At 43.3% G+C, this 17030-nt stretch overlaps 1 protein-coding gene and 1 pseudogene across 2 annotated transcripts; both read left to right on the forward strand.

Annotated features, from left to right (window-relative positions):
* Window positions 1–839, forward strand: part of LOC147897782 (putative receptor protein kinase CRINKLY4) — a 62624-nt pseudogene extending 61785 nt beyond the window's left edge.
* On the forward strand, window positions 455–16146 carry LOC147897783 (uncharacterized). Of its 2 annotated transcripts, XR_015541668.1 has the most exons (8): window positions 455–2093; window positions 7353–7415; window positions 13020–13258; window positions 13409–13667; window positions 14672–14851; window positions 14944–15099; window positions 15217–15526; window positions 15560–16146. XR_015541668.1 is itself a non-coding variant. In XM_087380291.1 (7 exons), exons 1-7 carry the CDS (start codon window positions 2046–2048, stop codon window positions 15388–15390), a joined length of 1119 nt encoding a protein of 372 aa, XP_087236417.1. In that variant the 5' UTR covers window positions 455–2045; the 3' UTR covers window positions 15391–15576. The 2 variants fall into 2 exon arrangements, 1 of the variants encoding a protein (XP_087236417.1); XM_087380291.1 differs by having other exon boundaries at window positions 15217–15576.
* The last annotated feature ends 884 nt before the right edge of the window (window positions 16147–17030 follow it).

Genomic DNA, 17030 nt, shown 5'->3' on the forward strand with positions numbered 1-17030 from the left:
GAAAAGTTTTATGGAATTTCAAAATCGTAAAAATAAATTTATCCGATAGACGTGAAAGTCTATAGTTTCATTGCACGAATCGTGGTGTCCTCGTGTTTAGCGCAACATCCACGGGTAGATTCCTGTGAAAGGATGAAATGGTTGCAACTTGAGTGCCCAAACTTGGGCAACCAAGCCTCAGTGTGGACAAAGAGGCAACATTGAGGCAGTAGGGCATGGACTCCAAGTTGGCAAAGTCTGGGACACTATCTCTAGCAAGTAAAGGAAGATTATGTTTTGCACATCATCACGGGTCTAGCTCACCATGGCTTGCTAGGCAGCATTTCAATCATCTGACTTGCAAAACTCAAGCTCTTTGGATTTTGATCCTTCGGAGGAGTGTTGAACACATCTTGAGTTTGATCCTTGAGTCCCAATTGTCCTTTCAATGGCATCTTTGAAGCTTGGTAGTTCAGAACATTTCTGTCGCCTACAAATCTCACACCGCAAACAATTCCCACAGCTCCGACTTCCTTCCCTTCCCTTGCACGACATTCCACACAGCTCTTGAAGATGGTTGCAGGTCGCTCCACACCCTCACAGCTCTCCTCAGAATCCCTGCAGAAGTTTTTTTGAAAGACCTTGACAATCTGCTTCCGCACGCCACCATCGCTGCGGAGCTTGCAAGAAACCGATACACTTATCACGCGAGCATTCGCAATGCAAGGGAGGACGCTTCCCGGAAGCGATCCAAGTTGACGGCAACCGGTGACGCTAGATTCCGAGCAGCAGCGTGCGATCGAAGGGACGGTCCCGACGGTGGACCTTCAAATGGGAGTCTCATGATCTGGCTGCCATGATGCAGTGTCCGGAAGATTTTTCGAATTTATCATGACGATTGATGTCTCTCATGACTCGTGTTGTTCCGGAAAGGATCCAGAGAGCCTTAGCTTTAGCTTTAAAAGACGGAAGTGCGGACAGCTGTGAATGCAGATGCAGTAAAGTTTCTGCAGTTAACAAGGGAGGGGTACACACAAAGATAGAATCATTGGACGTTCTTAGTTGAGAGACATGAGGTGGACGGAATGATTGCCGGAAGTAATGACATACTAGATGGGAAAAAGAGAGAGAGAGGGGGAGAGAGAGAGAGCAGGCCGTGACTCTGCGAGACGAGAGTTTCCCACCGGCGCAGCAGTAGCAGGGGATAACGACGTTGCGACGAGGAAGAAAACAACCTCGGCGCAAGACTTCGTCAAAGAAGAGGCAGAACGGAGTACGGGCAGCGATGGCGGTGACGGACTCCCTAAGGATTTTGCTTCGAGCCGGAGACGGCTTCAGGCGATCGACCAATTCTCCCGCTGAGAGCCGCTGAGCCTGAGAGAGAAAAACAAGAATCAGGCAGCCAATCTTCGTCGATCCTGAGCTGATTTCAAGAAAACAGCAAAGGATTTTGTGCAGTTGCAGCAGCAGATTTTCTTGGGGGGCTACATTTCCGGCAGAAGAATTCGTCTTCATCAGGCTGTGAGATTTTATCTTAAAATCTTACAAACATACTTGCAATTTTCGAGGGACAATTCAGCCTCGCCTTCTCCATCGATGGCGTTGTCAGCTATGGCCTTTTCCTCTGCATCAGAATTCAGAAGCAGGAGAAATTCACGTTTACCGCTATGGCGCTCATGAATCTTACCGAAAGCTCTTGCAAAATGCACAGAACAGGCTAATCTTTCTGGCCGTCGCCTTCCTCTGGAGCTTTTTTACGTGACCTTCCGGTAGCCTGTCCCTGCTCGTGCCATTCAGCTCTCAATCCTTATCAATCGCTCTGACCACTTTTGCTGCTCGTGAGTCGTCACCAACAAGATTCTGCCAGCCTGCCTCTCCCATATGGCGCTGTTGTGACCAGTCATTGCTATCGATTTTCGGTCCAAGTGCTGCCCTTAGTCGCTGCCCGAAATTCGGCATTCTCGCCCGACGAAATTGCTCCGAACTCCTGCTGCCGGAGCTCATTTGCAGTTCGAGATTCGCCACTTTTCCCCTCTTGGTTGGGCTGCACTACAATATCAACGAGTATGAAGTCAAATCCCGATGAAAACGGTTCTGTCAATCAGCGGTCGAAGGTAACGAGCTCCTCTAGCGTTTATCAGTGCAATCAATTATTAATCAATTTTCTTCAGTTCCTTCGTCGTCTCTGTATGTGAAAGGAAAGACTGGAATTTCGGATCCCGAATGGATGCTCCGTGATGCTTCACTGTGCTGAAGAACAGTGTGTTCATCACGGGTAAAACTACTCGGATTATAGATCAGCCTGTCGGAGCATTGCCGAGTGTACATGTAGGATGGAATGATCCCAGGGGACGCCATTCTTGGGAGGAAAATTGCAGGAATTGCTCGAAATGGTCTTCGGGCCGCCAGTCAATCCTTGGAAATTTCCAACTGGCAGAATTTCTCTACGTGTGCTTTGCAAACAAAATTCATGCTACATTCCATCATCTCAACCACTGTCCACCTGCTGTGGACAGCGTACAGGTGAGTCATGCTCGGCCGGGAACCAAAAGGCGGGAGGCCTCGACATGCCGCCTAAGAATGTGTCCGGTAGAAGCCATCCGATCACCAGCCTGCAGATGGGATTCGAACCTAGGTTGGAGTTTGACACCTCGGCTCTGCTTGGCCAAATAATTTCCGGCATTTATAATATAATATAATACAACTTCTTCCGCCTCTTGTGAATTCGAAGGGCGGATGGGTGCCCCTTTAGACCTCAAGAAGGGCCGAACATAGCATTTGGGGGCTTCACCTATCCGCGGACATCTTGGGTTGCTCTGAATCATCTTGGAACCCATAATCTTTTATTGGGTGAAACCCATTTGTCATTATATTACAATGAACAGTCCCAAAGGAAGGGACAGCCAGCTACAAACATCAGAAGATGTCATTATATGACAAGAAGACAGGATAATCTATATCCCGAGCATGCAGACGGTTTTATTATAAAACGATTGTCGTAGAGAGGCTCGAAAGAAGTGATAAATAGCCAGAGGGGGATCACCAAAGACCCGATGATTGTGGTCCTTCCATAATCACCTGTAGCCGCTCAAATCTCTTCCACTATGTCACCGAGAGGCCGCTCCCCTTGAAAGTTGTGCATACATGGTAGTCAGCCTCACTAGGGTGTCAACCCGTCAGCGGAACTTGGAAGTGTGCTTGAAATCATTGCCTCTCTAGTTGGGCCAAAGCTCCTTGTGAAGATTGCCCCCAAGTATGTGTAGGACTGCACTATCTCTACCCCGATAAGTGAATCTATGTTGTTGTAGTATAGCACGTGATGTGTTGAAGAACGTAACCTTTGTCTTCCCAAGGTTGACTATCAAGTCCCTCTCCTTGCAGAACACCTCTACTGCCTCAAGATGTCTTTGCAGCCCCTCTGCCGAAGATAATATAAGAACTATGTCATTCGCATACAGCAATATCTGTATCATCAAGTCGGCCAGCAGCGATCCCTTGCATCCTAGGTGGTCAATAAAAGATGTGATCTCGTCAATGTAGAGCCCAAAGAGGGTCGATGAAAGAGGGCATCCCTACTTCACTCCGATGGTGCCCTCAATCCAGGGCCGAACTCTCCCTCTGACAGACTCGTATAGGCTCATCAGAACCTCTGGAATCTACATCTGCTAAAGCCTCCTGATCGTGCGGGAGCGTGGGACAGTGTCAAAGGTCTTTCAGAAGTCTACAAAGCAAGCATAGACTTTTTTGCACCTCGATTTCGCCTCCTCAATGATGGCACTCGGAGTGAAGATGTGATCAAGGGTGAAGTGTTGTCGTCGAAAACGTGCTTGTCCAAGAGCCCGCTGCCCATGTGCCTTTGTGTGACTGCTAATCTCCCTCTCTAGTACCGACCCATAGATCATAAGAGTGCGGTAGTTCCCGGTGTCCATGGGATCTCCTACTTCGTGTATGGGCACAATGGTGTTAGTGCTCCACGTCGATGGGAACTGGTGGCATATAGTGTGGTTGAACATCCCTGCTAGGATCGGAGCTAGGACCTCCTGTCCATGGGTGAAATGCTCAGTTTGTAGTCCCTCCTGATCCTGGGCTCTCCGGTTATGGAGCTAACGGAGGGCGCTCTGTACATTCTGTTAGTGAAAGTGCTTATTAATAAAATAAGTGCCACATGTCCAAATGAGGGCGCACATCTTTATTAATAAAATAAGTGTCATATGTCTAAAGTAGTGGCTCCAACCCGACTAGTTCTATCTACTGAGATGATCCACTGCCATAATAATTCGGTCGGTGTCCATCATAAATGCAAATACATGTTACACCATTGGTGTATGATATATATTAATGTTCTAATGTCTACTAATCACGGATGAGTGACTTCTCTTGTCATGACAGTCCCCATCCAAAGATAGGGTCCCCCCCTTGAAAAGATCGATTCACTTCCTCCATCCTGTGTGAGGAAAGCTCGCCTCTTACGACGTGTCCGTCGTCGTGCAATTCACTGTGCCTCCTGTGTCGTAATATGGCGCAAAGCTCCCTTACGTGTAAGATGAGATCTCATATCTCTACACTCGTCTCACACTAGGGATTTTGAGGCATCATCCCAACTGGGGCATGTGCTGCAAATCGGGTCGTGGGGAAGGGCCCTGTCCTGTATCACTGAGATAAGGGAATTCGAAACACGGGTGAGGTCTGCATGATCTCCAAATAGATTCGGGAGCTCACGAGCTAAATGGCTCATGTAGACTGGATCAAGAGCATGATCAAAGTGGACTTGGACACGGGTGGGTGTGGGGGGGGGGGCTCTCTTTGTGGCTGGCATGGTAGCTGAGATGCTAAAAGCCAAGTATGAGTGGTCAGCGCCGATCGGGGGGGAGGCACAATGAAATCGTGTATCCGTGATACAAAGGCCAAGGGACCCATCAGATAATCCACTGTACTGGTCCCTCTACCATGTGGGAAGCAAGTGAGCCCACCAAAAGACGGCCATCTCTGGAGAGACTATTGTATATGATCAAGTCGTGGACAGCTCCCATCTCAAGTAGGTGGCGCCCATATCCTGTCACATGCGGTGCATTTGTCGAATGTCTCACGATCCTGTGCTCTGTTGGGTCCAGGATCAGCACTAGAGAGAGTTGTCATCAAAGTCTAGCGAGCCCACCTGCCTATCTCCTGTGGGTGCATTGAAGTCGTCGAGAAGGAGAATATCTCACTGAAAGTAGCATACTGCAATGTAGATCGGGCGTGCCTCTAGTAGTCGGACTCGTATCCACATGTGCCTTGCGTGCTCTTCTCTCCGCACTGTGGATATGAATGGCCTCTAATATGATCTGAAAAGAACAGCTACACCACCAGCACCCTGTATTCCACTGTCTCTCCTCATCTCTTTCCTATGAGCTGACTCCCAAGTGTACCCCGTCACTGTGGGCAGCCCTCTCTCTGGACTCTCATATGTCTCGGTGCAAAAGACCATGTCTCTATCAGTGTAGGTCTCCAAGAAACCTCCCGGATCGGATCAAAGGATACCATTGCAATTCCACTGCCTTTTGCAGTCCATTTTGTGCACTCATCCCATTGGCGCGACAACGTCAAAACTCCCCATCTTCCTTCTGGTCCTTTTCTTCCCTATCTACTCAGTCTCAAGTGATCACTTTACCATCCCTATAGGCAACCCATTTCCATGCTTCCCTCACTGCCATCACACGCAACATTCCTTCCCTCTGGTGCTCTTGCTGGAGAGTGAGGTCGTCATCCAAGTAAATTTGGGTTCATTTCAAGGTTGCCCTCATACTCATGAGGGACTTCCTGTCCATGGGTATCTGGAGTTTCATCAATAGTGGCCTTGATGCCTCGGGCTTGGCCACTCTTCAAGCTGGGCCACTCTTCAAGCTGTCTTGCATGTGAGCTTCACATCCATTTTGGTGAATAGGGCCTTTGCAAAAACTTTTAGAGCCCTCCTTTTGTTCTCCTCCAAAGCATCTGAAATAGGGGCAGCTGTACACAGTGCACACTTATATGTATGTGTTAGAAAAGTAGAGGTCAGTTGCTTGCTTAAGGCCAACAGTACTATGCAGCAGAAGGTTCACCCCGAGATCACAAGATACTAATGCAAAACACAACTCAAATACATGTGCTTTACTTAAAATGTAAGAGGGCAATTCAGATCTGAAAGAGTACTCAGATGTGTAGCCAAACAGAATAGATATTTAGGTAAATCTCAAGAACAAAAACCTGCCAACATATGTACCAACACATCTAGAAACAATCCCTGGGGTAAGGTACCAAAACAAGGCTCTGTTTTGTCGGACGCTCCAATGAAACTACTCTCTGCCATAATAGGCTTCAGTAACTGCTCAAGGCTGAGCACTCCTGCAAAGATATGCTTTGTTGTGTACTGCAGAAAAAGCTCCCTTTGCTGCACCCTTATGCTCTCCTACGGTGAGTAGGTATGCACCTAGGTGTGCTGTGGACGTCTGGACGTTTGCCTTGCAAGAACGCTCCCAGGTTCACTGCTGCATTCCTGTCCTCCACAATGCTCTCCAGCACGGCGCCGGTCTGCACTGGCGTGTCTAGAGGATGATCAGTACTTGCACCTTGAATGAAGGACTGTCCCCTCGTGGGGGCTATTTAAAGGGCATACAGCCCTCAAACCTTGGCTGACCCAGTCGGCCCCTTCTCTGATGAGCTGACCTTGTTCTGGCAGCTTATTTAAGGCCCTGCTTACAAATATGTATATGTATATGCGTCTATTTATGTACATATTTATAAATAGATAGTACATACGTGTGTGTGTGTGTGAGAGAGAGAGAGAGACGGAGAGAGAGAGAGAGAGAGAGAGAGAGAGAAAGCAAAACTACTATTGATCATAAGAACATCTGATGAGCTTTATCATAAATGAACATTCAAGGATTGGACTAGCAAGTCTATTGCTAATGTGCCTAAAGCTAGGTTGGCTACAGACAAGAGTATCTCTCAAACATTTTTTTGAAGGCCAGGTGGGGTGCATTCTCGTGCCTTCCCATAAATTGGTCCCTATAGGCATTGCCTCCCCTTCCAAGTGACTGATTTAACCGCAAGTCTGAATGAGGACTGCTGAGGATAGATTCTAGGGTAGATGGTTGGAGAAGCTTGTTTAATGCCATTTCCATGTCTATAGTTTCAAGCTAGTCTTTTCCCGACTTCAGAGTAGACTTTTCTTTTTGAATAGTGCGCTCAAGCCTACACATAAATGTGTTAAATAGAGAGGGAATTGCCTATTGTGCAGCTTGCTAGGCTGCAACCTTCTCTTTGTTCTTATTCGTTTTGAAGCAGCAGGTTTGAAGCATTTTAAGATTATACTTTTCTGGTTGGTAAGTCATCTCCTGTTATTGCTTCCACAGATGGCTCTCCATGGATCAAACCAACGATTTATAATTGTGGACTTACGTGTGACTCCCAGCAAGGTATGTCCATGTTGTATGCAATGAAATGGTCTCTCTTGAAAATGACCACCATTCAAAGTAATTGCATGCCATAATAGTCTGTAAACCTTTTCTATGTTTTGGGATGGTTGGAGCTATTAGTTCACACACAATTTGATCTTTGATGTGGGAAACCCTTTTTGATGAATGTTTATGTAAAGTAGGGAAATTAACACTTAAACATCTTTTTAATAAGTCAGCCAATCTTCGTTAACCTTGGGCTTCTACAGGGTATTTGAGTACTGTAAACAAGATTGGCAACGCTAGATAGATGTCTTTCCAAAAAAATTCTATCTTGTGTCCTACTTAGTCCAGGACATGGTTCTCTTAGGCGTGCAAAGAGCTTTATAGCAAATAAGAGCTTGTGCGAGTCTTGAAGCTAAGTGACAGGAATGGACGAGGGTGTCATGGTTTTCCCTAATGACTTATGTCTTTTTCTATTCACCCAGACTTAAATTTTCCTGCTATAGCTTCTCAATCACATCAGGTGTTGTGCTTTTTAGGCGCTTCTTCCTTGGACTGGTCATCCTTCTTCTTCTGGTATTCTCTCACTAGATGTCCATGCAGTAGCACTTCTTTTCTTTTACTTGTTTTTCTTGTCGTAAGAGTCACCATCTTTGGAAGCCTCTTTACCTTTTCTTGGGTTTTCCTTTCTCTTGCTTCCCTTGCCTTTTCCTTTGGTGGTAGCATTAAATGCCTTCTCATTGCTAGCATCCTCATATAGTCTCTGCCTTGCTTCCTGCTGGAACAACAAGGGACCGAGTTTCTCAAAAGTTAACGGCTTTGATCTCTCCACTGCAAGGGTTGTCACCAAGCCATTGTAGTGTCTAAGCAGTTTAGTAAGTATAAGGCCAACTAATCGCTGTCCCCCTTTTGACCAACAGTGGCAAGTTGATCCTTTGGTAACCTTTGACTAGATGGTCAATTACCCAGTCACCTTCTTCCATCTATAGCATGAATAGCTGATTTTGGAGCGCTACGATCCGACACGTATTTGCTGTCCAATACAATCACACAGAATTGTCTAGGCCTGAGACATAAAAATTGCCGATTGGATGTGTGGAAGCACTATATCCATGGTCTTACCATCATCCCTATCACCATTGAGAGCACCTCAACATCCATGAGCACCCACTTTTTGGACTCATGTGGATTTGCAGCTTTAATCACTTGCATGTCGTATCACTTGATCAACAGGATTCTTTCCATTCCTTCAGTTGTCTCCATAGTTGCCAGCCGAAACGGAAATGGGAAAAACTGAGGAAACGGAGTTTCCACCCCCCGCCGAAACAGAAACGGAAGAAACGGCAATATGGTACAATTTTATTTTACGTAATACAATTATCAATAGAGTGCAAATTATATGTAATACAATTATCTATACTTGAAGCATCATGTGTGCTTCTATGGTTCTAAATTCCTATGATGATTGATCTATCTAGTATCATCTATTATCCATGAATGATACTTCAACAATCAACATGTGTCATGAACTAAGTTCTAACTTCTAACAAATTTGAAGTTACAACAATCTGAAATTTAGAAGTTTGAAGTACATGAGTTTAAAATAGTTTAATCAAAATACGGAAAAAAACAGTGATTACGAAATGCCGTTTGCGTTTCTAGTCCAAAAACGGCCGTTTCTAGTAACTATGGTTATCTCCCACAAGGCACGTGCAACAGGGGGCTTCAAGATTGGATGTTTCTGTTTGCTACAGCCTTTACTGCCATATCTTGCTGTTTGCTTCCCATGTGTTAGTCACAATGCTTTCCTAATGGCAGCCCTTGAGTTGGGCTAGGGCCATCTAGATCTCCCCATGTGGCATTCATACCTCATGTTCAGTGGTGTGCTCGGTCGCCCTCCCATACTGTATAGGTATCATGTCCTTGTGCTCTCGTGGTTGGGAAGGCATCTAGCCTTGACTATCTTCATGGGGGGTGTTACAACATCGGTCATATGCCTAATCTATACTTGTATGTGCATGGCAAAGAAGATGCATGTTACAATTGGCCCCGTAGATGTGAATGCGTTTGCAAGGTTTCTTGAGCCTATTGCTCATTCTCATGTGGCTTATGGTTGCATGCCATGTGGCTATTTGACACCTGCAGGCTGTGTGGGATAGTCCAAGGCTGTTGGCTCAACCTGGGGTGAATACCCTATAATGTACACCTTGTATATTGTAAGAAATCCTAGTATTCTAATACTATTAGTGTGCTAGGGAGCAAAAAGAAGACTATAAGATAGCAAAGAAGAACAATAGTTGTATTGCTTGAAATGTTTGGAGTGTGTCATCCATTCAATGAGGCCTCTCTTATATAAAGAGTGAAGAGCCACACAAGAAAAGTTATGTGCTCCAAAGGGATATGTGAATACAGAGGTGCAGCCGAGTCCACATATGTAAGGTGAGGAGCAATGAATAGTCACGACCTGCACATGCGAAGGGTGGCACAATTTGGAAAAGCTGGTGCATATAACTCAACAAGAGCATGTCGTGATTTAATTGCTGGTCAAAGGGGCGGTGTAATTGCCTTGGTCGTGGCAGAAATCGGGGGCTGTGGGTATATGGGTCCTTGGTGCCCTGGGTAAAGGGCGTGTAGTATACCCTTTTTATGCAACCTATGGACCCTTAGAATAATATAGGTGACTTGCGCCCTTGGGGTCACTAAGGGTTGTGACCAATCTCTTGAAGGATTATGGCTCTTCGTGAAAGGGGACCACCAAATGTGAAAAGGTGCCTACTAGCACACTATCGTGTGAGAGGGTAGATCCATTCGTGGGATTTTATTCCTTAGAATGGGTGTGTCTTTTCGCGAGCACCTTTGGAATGGAAGGGTGTGGTCCTTCAATTGAGAGGAATCTCACAATCAAAGGAGTGTGACCTTTCATGAAAAGGTGCATCCCTTAGGCAAAAAGATGTGTCCCTTGAATTGGGACAGCCCAATCACACGAAAATCAGGAGTTTGGTCGTCTTCATTCGCACCATCTAGTGACGTGAGGGGATACAAAGGCCACTATGAATTTATGTGGGGTAGTGGGTGAAAAGAATTTCATTGCATCTCTCCATCTCTTCCACGCAACAGTGCGTGGAACACCTTCTAACGTAAAATTGGTATCGAATAGGCACTACAAGATGGGGGGCATTTCCTATAGGAAGGAGTGAATTTTGCTCTAATACCACTGTAAGGAATCCTAATAACATCAGTGTGCTAAGGACCAGAAAGGAGGCTACAAGATAGGAGAGAACAAGAATAATTGTATTGCTTGAAATGTTTGCAGTGTGAAGCATCCCTTATATAGAGAGTGAAGAGCCACACATGATAAGCCATGTACTCCAAAACGTATGTGCATGAAGAGGGGTGTACCCCTTGTGAAGGTGTGACTCTTAGTGAGAGGGTACATTACAATAATACAAAGACCAGTGTCTTCTTCATATGTGTATGCCTCTTGTGAAGGTTATGGCTCATGGGAAGTGTTTTGTCAAAAGGGCATATAGTGAATAGATGCTTCTTCCAAGGGGTCTTGAACAGATTTACTAAACTGGTGATTAGATGCTTCCTCGTGATTTGTGTTAGCAAGTGGTGCATGAATATTGCAGATCTTTTTGACCGGAAGATGAGAGCTAGGTTTGTCACATTACGATTTGTCTAATAGTGCACGTCCTCTTAAGAATGCCTCGTAGGATTTTTGGGTTTTTCAGCTTTTAAAAGGAATATAGCATGTAGAATGTGAAGAAGGGTGGCCTGGATACCAGCTATAGGAGTTACGTGGAGGCTAGTTTCGCATGATTGGAGTTCGCCGGTGGGCAGAGAGATCATTATAGAGGCTACAACAGGAGGAGGTAAGTTATTAGAGAAACAAATTGGAAGGAATTCCCTAATTGGCAGCTGAACATGTGCTTGGAGTTCTTGGAGAGTGGCATGTGGCGAGTAATTCTGGGAGAGAGAGGATGCTACACAACTTGCAAGGCTTACAGGAGATTTGCATGGGGGAGCAAACAAACTGACCACTGGTTTATTGGAAAGTGCTCTTTGAAGTGAATCTTTGCATCATCTTGAGTGCAACAAATACTTGGATTGAACTTGATAAGTTCTGTAGAGTGAAACAAGATTTTTCCAGTGTGGAGATTTTGGAAGGTGAGAGTTGGATACTAATATGATGCAATCAAGGATGAAACAGCTAAGTTGGGATCAAGGTTGAAGAAGATGATTCAAAAGTTGTACTGTTAGTGGAATAAATTCACACAGTCAAAAGCCTAAGATACAATGGCTATACCAAATGTCATGGCCTTGTACTGCTCTGTTAGATGAAGAGAAGGAATTCAAAGCAAGTAGGCTGTATTGTGATGGTACAACTGCTTCAACAGTCGGAAATTCTTTTTCATGGATGCATCCCTCCTGTTTCAATGTGGTGAAATAGAGTTGCTTGAGCTGATACTTTCTATTGTTTTTGCTCTTCATTATGCCATAACCACTTTCCAAATACATGTGAGAGGGTAGACAATATATGAACCTGTATATTTCAGGTGGCACTCCCTAAAAGACATGGCTATGAGATCGAATCACAGATAATACTTAAAAAGAGGGTTGGAGGTTCCTGATATCCATGTTTAACATTAACACACTAGCAACCTATTTTGATGGGCCTTGAACCACCCAATACTACCTCATATAGTCATGTGGAGCCTAGATGCAGTTGTAGAGATTATTTATGTCATGCTTCCAGTGACACATATTGGAAGTTTCCTTGGAAGATTTGTTACAGAATCAATTTAGAAGTCATTCTGACAATTGGAGCTGCTTTCCTCAAGTACAAGCAAAGAACAATATACCAAGGACTAATTGATGCACCATTATGATTATTGCTATTGCCCTTGCATCATCCAATATTTTCTCGTACCAAGTTGTATCTAGCTTTTTCATACCAATCTTCCAAGACAAGTTCTAATGGATGTGCATAACCCCCATCAAAGTAAAGGTGCTTATACTTTGCTTTCAGAATAGCACTGCAAAATCTGTAATGATAGTGACTCACAATGTACCCTCACAGAGATCCGGGCAGAGCTGCAAAACTCCCCACAATCAGGCTACAACCATTTCACTTTTATAATAAGATTTAGAATTGGGACTGTACACATACCTGTAACAACTCTAAGAGACAGGCATCCTATTAAAGGAATAGCTTCCAATATATAAGTACCAATCTTTACTGCCAAGTAAGAATTTTGGCCCCAAGCCAAGGAATTTCCAGTTACGGAAAAATATGCAGCTAATAGTTAGAATTACACCCGTAACCCATGTTGATTCACAACAATGTTGCATAGTCCTGGATACAGGAATTCATCCTGAAGGCCATCACAGCAAAACTAGCAAGTACCTGAGGCAAAAACCATGTTTCTATTGTTTTTGGGTTGTGGTTATTTTCCTTCTATGTAAATTTTCAACATCTTCTTTCTTGCATTTCTTTGAAAACTACTTTGTTCAATATGTCTCCTTCCCATGTGAAAGGAACTATATGCCTACTTTGGTTCCTCTAATGTAGCACTTTCCAAGGGAGTAGCAAACATTCTGGTATGCTTGTGTCTGCAGGATCTTCTTCTTGGGAAAGCATTAAAGAAAGAAAGCTTTGCATGGAAGTTGCTGCTTTTGGTCATCATCAGTTTATGCGGACTTTCAGTGTGCTTAGTGCATGTGGATCAAAGAAGGTTTCTCTGGAAAGCAACGAATGACATCAAGAGAGCTTCTATGAGTGTGCAATGCCCTAGAAAATCGATGGATTCATCAAGTGGTTTTAAACAGCATTATCCTCAACCTCATAATTATACCAGGTAATTCATTTGAACACACAAAGTCAGGTATACTAATTACTGTGTGTTAGGTTCTGCAATCAATATTTGTAAATCTGATGCTTTCAATGAATGAATAAAATGTTTCATGGAAAAGTATCAGATTCTTTTTGGTTTTTTATGGAATGCCAGGGGGGAGTGTCTTTGCACACCAGTACACTACTTTGTGATTCTATCCATGCAAAGATCTGGAAGTGGCTGGTTTGAAACCCTTCTCAATAATCATCCCAACATCAGCTCACATGGGGAAGTTTTTGCTGGGAGGCAAATGCATAGAAACTTAGCAACTATTTCAAGGACACTTGATGCGGTCTACAACTTAGATTACCTGAGTAGTGCTGTCAAAGATGCATGCACATCTGCTGTGGGTTTTAAGTGGATGCTTAATCAGGTTTTTCCTCTCTCTCTCTCTCTCTCTCTCTCTCTCTCTCTCTCTGTTGAGTTGCAATCAAATTGATTGAAACAATCGACCTCCCATTCACAGCTTATATAATGGTCCCTTGGTTTTGAATTGTGAGTAATGTTTCTTTCTGCATAGCAGTATTCATAGTCTATTGAATGGAAGGGGGTTTGGGAAAGGGGGTAAATGTTATGACTAGCATAATCTCTATCATCTAGGGCCCTCAAGGATTCTATTAAATGGGACTTGACCACATGCTGACTGCTTGAACTGTTATTATAGTTGCATGTTGAGACAAAAAACTCCTCATTGAAAATAGCAAGAATGTGTGGAAAGCAAGTAGGTCATGCCTTGTGAAGCCTTAGCCTTTAAAATGTCTAAAGGTTGCATATTGCAAAACTTTTGAATTGTCACAACTACGAGTATGACAAAAACTATCAAACCAAGCGAGTGTCTAGACTGTACGAGGAATATGATGCCACTTGTTGAGATGGATTACTCCATTTGAAAAGCCTCATTAAAATTCTCCTAGACACAACCAGGCAGGTTTCTCAATGCCGATCTCGTGCTTACGATGCAGATAAGGCAAAATCTGAGCCTTGTAGGCTTGGATGTGGGGAACTTTTTTACTATGGTGATAAAACTTGTTACCACTTTGAAACATCTCATATAAGATCCTCGTTGGACAATGCAGGGTTAAATGAGCCTTATCAATGATGCCATTAAAAGTAGAAATTATGAATGGCCTCGGTGATATGACTAGCTGGACGTTTGCATAATTCAAAAGTCAGCATTTGGAAGACAGTACACTGGGGTTTTAGATACTGATGGTAGACAATATAATGAAGTATACTAATGAAAGCTATATAATATGCTCATAGATTATCATGCCCTTGAATTTTGTTGATGAGCCTTCATGACATGGTTCAGCTCAAAGCCTCACATTTTTTGTGAAGCTAGCTTTCAGTGTCTGCATGTGTTTTCATGGATGACAGGGCGTAATGGAGTACAACAGGGAGATCGCTTCATATTTTGAACAGAAGGGTGTTTCTGTCATATTTCTACTGAGGCGGAATATTTTAAGAAGACTAGTTTCAATTTTAGCGAATGCTTATGACCGAGAAATGAAGCAACTGAATGGTACTCACAAGTCTCACGTGCATTCTAAACAAGAGGTATCTCACTAATTTCAATAGACAAGGAGCATATATTTCAAGTACAGCTAATGCCTTGATTGGTTTCTTATTTAAACGTCTTGAGGTTGCAGGCTGTCACTCTGGCTACGTTTAAGCCAACCATCAATCATAATCTCTTGCCTGCAAATCTGCGTCGCATAGTGGAGGTAACGCAAGATGCATTGCTGCTCTTTAACAGCACACGGCATACTATCGTGTATTATGAAGATCTCATAAAAAACAAGAAGGTATGCAAAGATCAACAGTCTTGTAAATGCATGTGATCTTAGATTTTGAAAATTATACTTCCTACACCTTGCAATAAAAAATCTATTCATGCATATCTCTGTAATATTTTTATTCAGAGAGTGGATGACGTTCAGCAGTTTCTGGGTGTCCCACCAAGGAAGCTTGAGAGCCGACAAGTGAAAATTCATACAAGGCCCCTTTCAGAACAAATTCAAGACTGGGATTCAGTGTACAGAACACTCAAAGGGACAGAGTTTGAAACATTTTTGAGACAGAATGATTACAGATAATGCGCCTTTACAAGTATCGGTCCTCCATGTTGAGGATATTTGCATGCCTCCTTGGATGGATCAAGAGAATTTGATCGATCCAAATGAGATTTTTCTCAATCTAATTTTTTGAGAACAGAGAACTCTGAACGCCCAGGTATTTCTCTGTTCTCATTCTAATTTTTTTGAGAACAGAGAAATCTAAATGCCCAGCCAAAAATCATTATTGAATGATCGAAGACTGCTCAAACCTTTCAACATGCTACCCGTATGAGTCTCACTTTTTGGAGCTAATTGCCACCCATGCGGAGTATCGCTTTATTCCTAAATTATGCTCAGGATTATCGGTGATGGAAGTTGGTTTTCAAAAATCACTCTGGGGACGAGCAACTTCCTAGCAAATGGCACATCTGTCAAACATACATTCAGATGGGAATTCTACCTGATGTATGCATTTTTGAAGCTGTACTATATATTTTCTTTGCAGATGGGAATCACCTTCGACGGAGTATCTTTCTAAATCCTCTCTTGTATCAACATGATCATACGAGTATGCCAATATGATGATACAACAGTGTTAAGCAAGCGTACATTGTTTAAACATTGGCATTCGTAAAGAACCTTTCCTGCCATCTTATGCGACTGTAGGTACTCAAGGGGCTGGCACTGCATTAAGAGAAGAAAAAACATATTATTTTCGGGTTTTGTAGGCCTTCTCTCTAAGACTTAAATCAGCGTTTCTCTGACTCCATGCCACCTCTTAGGCATGAACCTTGCACCAACCAAGCCTTTGTCTCATGCATGTGCTATGCCTTGCAAACTCTCGCATCTCACATCGAAACAATGTCGCATCACGAATTCAAAATGTTAAAATATTTAACAACCTAAATTTTCAAAATCCTTCCTTTATTTTTGAAACATTCAAAAACGGTTAACTAAGTGGTCCTTTCCCTAGCTCAATAGACTTTTTGTGACAATTGAAGGAGACATTTCCTTGAAAACATCATTTCTAGCTCGGAAGTCCTTTGAGAGGACATGGATTTTTATATGAAAACATTTAAGTGCATTAAGACAATTAAAATTGTCTTTTGATTGTACAAATAGTTATAACTCCATAGTAGCAAAGCAATGAATAGGATGTGCTTCAACTCTTTGCATGGGTTTTCTCGCTCGATGTGCCCAATTTATCATGGTATGATATGTTTGGTGTAATGTCTCCTTATATGGTCCTTCTAGATCATACATTGCATTTGTTGAGTGAGTTTGCACAATAATACTCCTTGTCTTTATGGCCATGCTCATTCTTAGGTTTGCTATGGCAACCTTTTTCCATGTCATCTATCTTGCCGCATTTAAAGCATTTCATCATTAGTTGAAGCAATAAAATGCATATCGTGCATCTATTTGTCCTTGTTTCATTTGTCACTCTCGATTCATAATTTACTCCTATTGCTTTCTTCCAAATAGCCATGGTCTTTTGCTTAGGAGAGCGACATCCGGGTTGCGATTTTCATACAACTTCCATTCTTGAAATCGCATGATGCCACTATTACTTTAAATATAATTAATTATATAAGAATATGAAACTTTACTATCCTCATGCCCTAAGGTTAAGTCATTTGGTCATGGCTATTCATCTTCCTATCCAAAGACTACTTCTA

Source organism: Dipteris shenzhenensis, chromosome 10 (genome assembly GCF_047967505.1).
Source record: "Dipteris shenzhenensis isolate YYH24624 ecotype China chromosome 10, Dip_SZ_1.0, whole genome shotgun sequence".
Classification (NCBI taxonomy): domain Eukaryota; kingdom Viridiplantae; phylum Streptophyta; class Polypodiopsida; order Gleicheniales; family Dipteridaceae; genus Dipteris; species Dipteris shenzhenensis.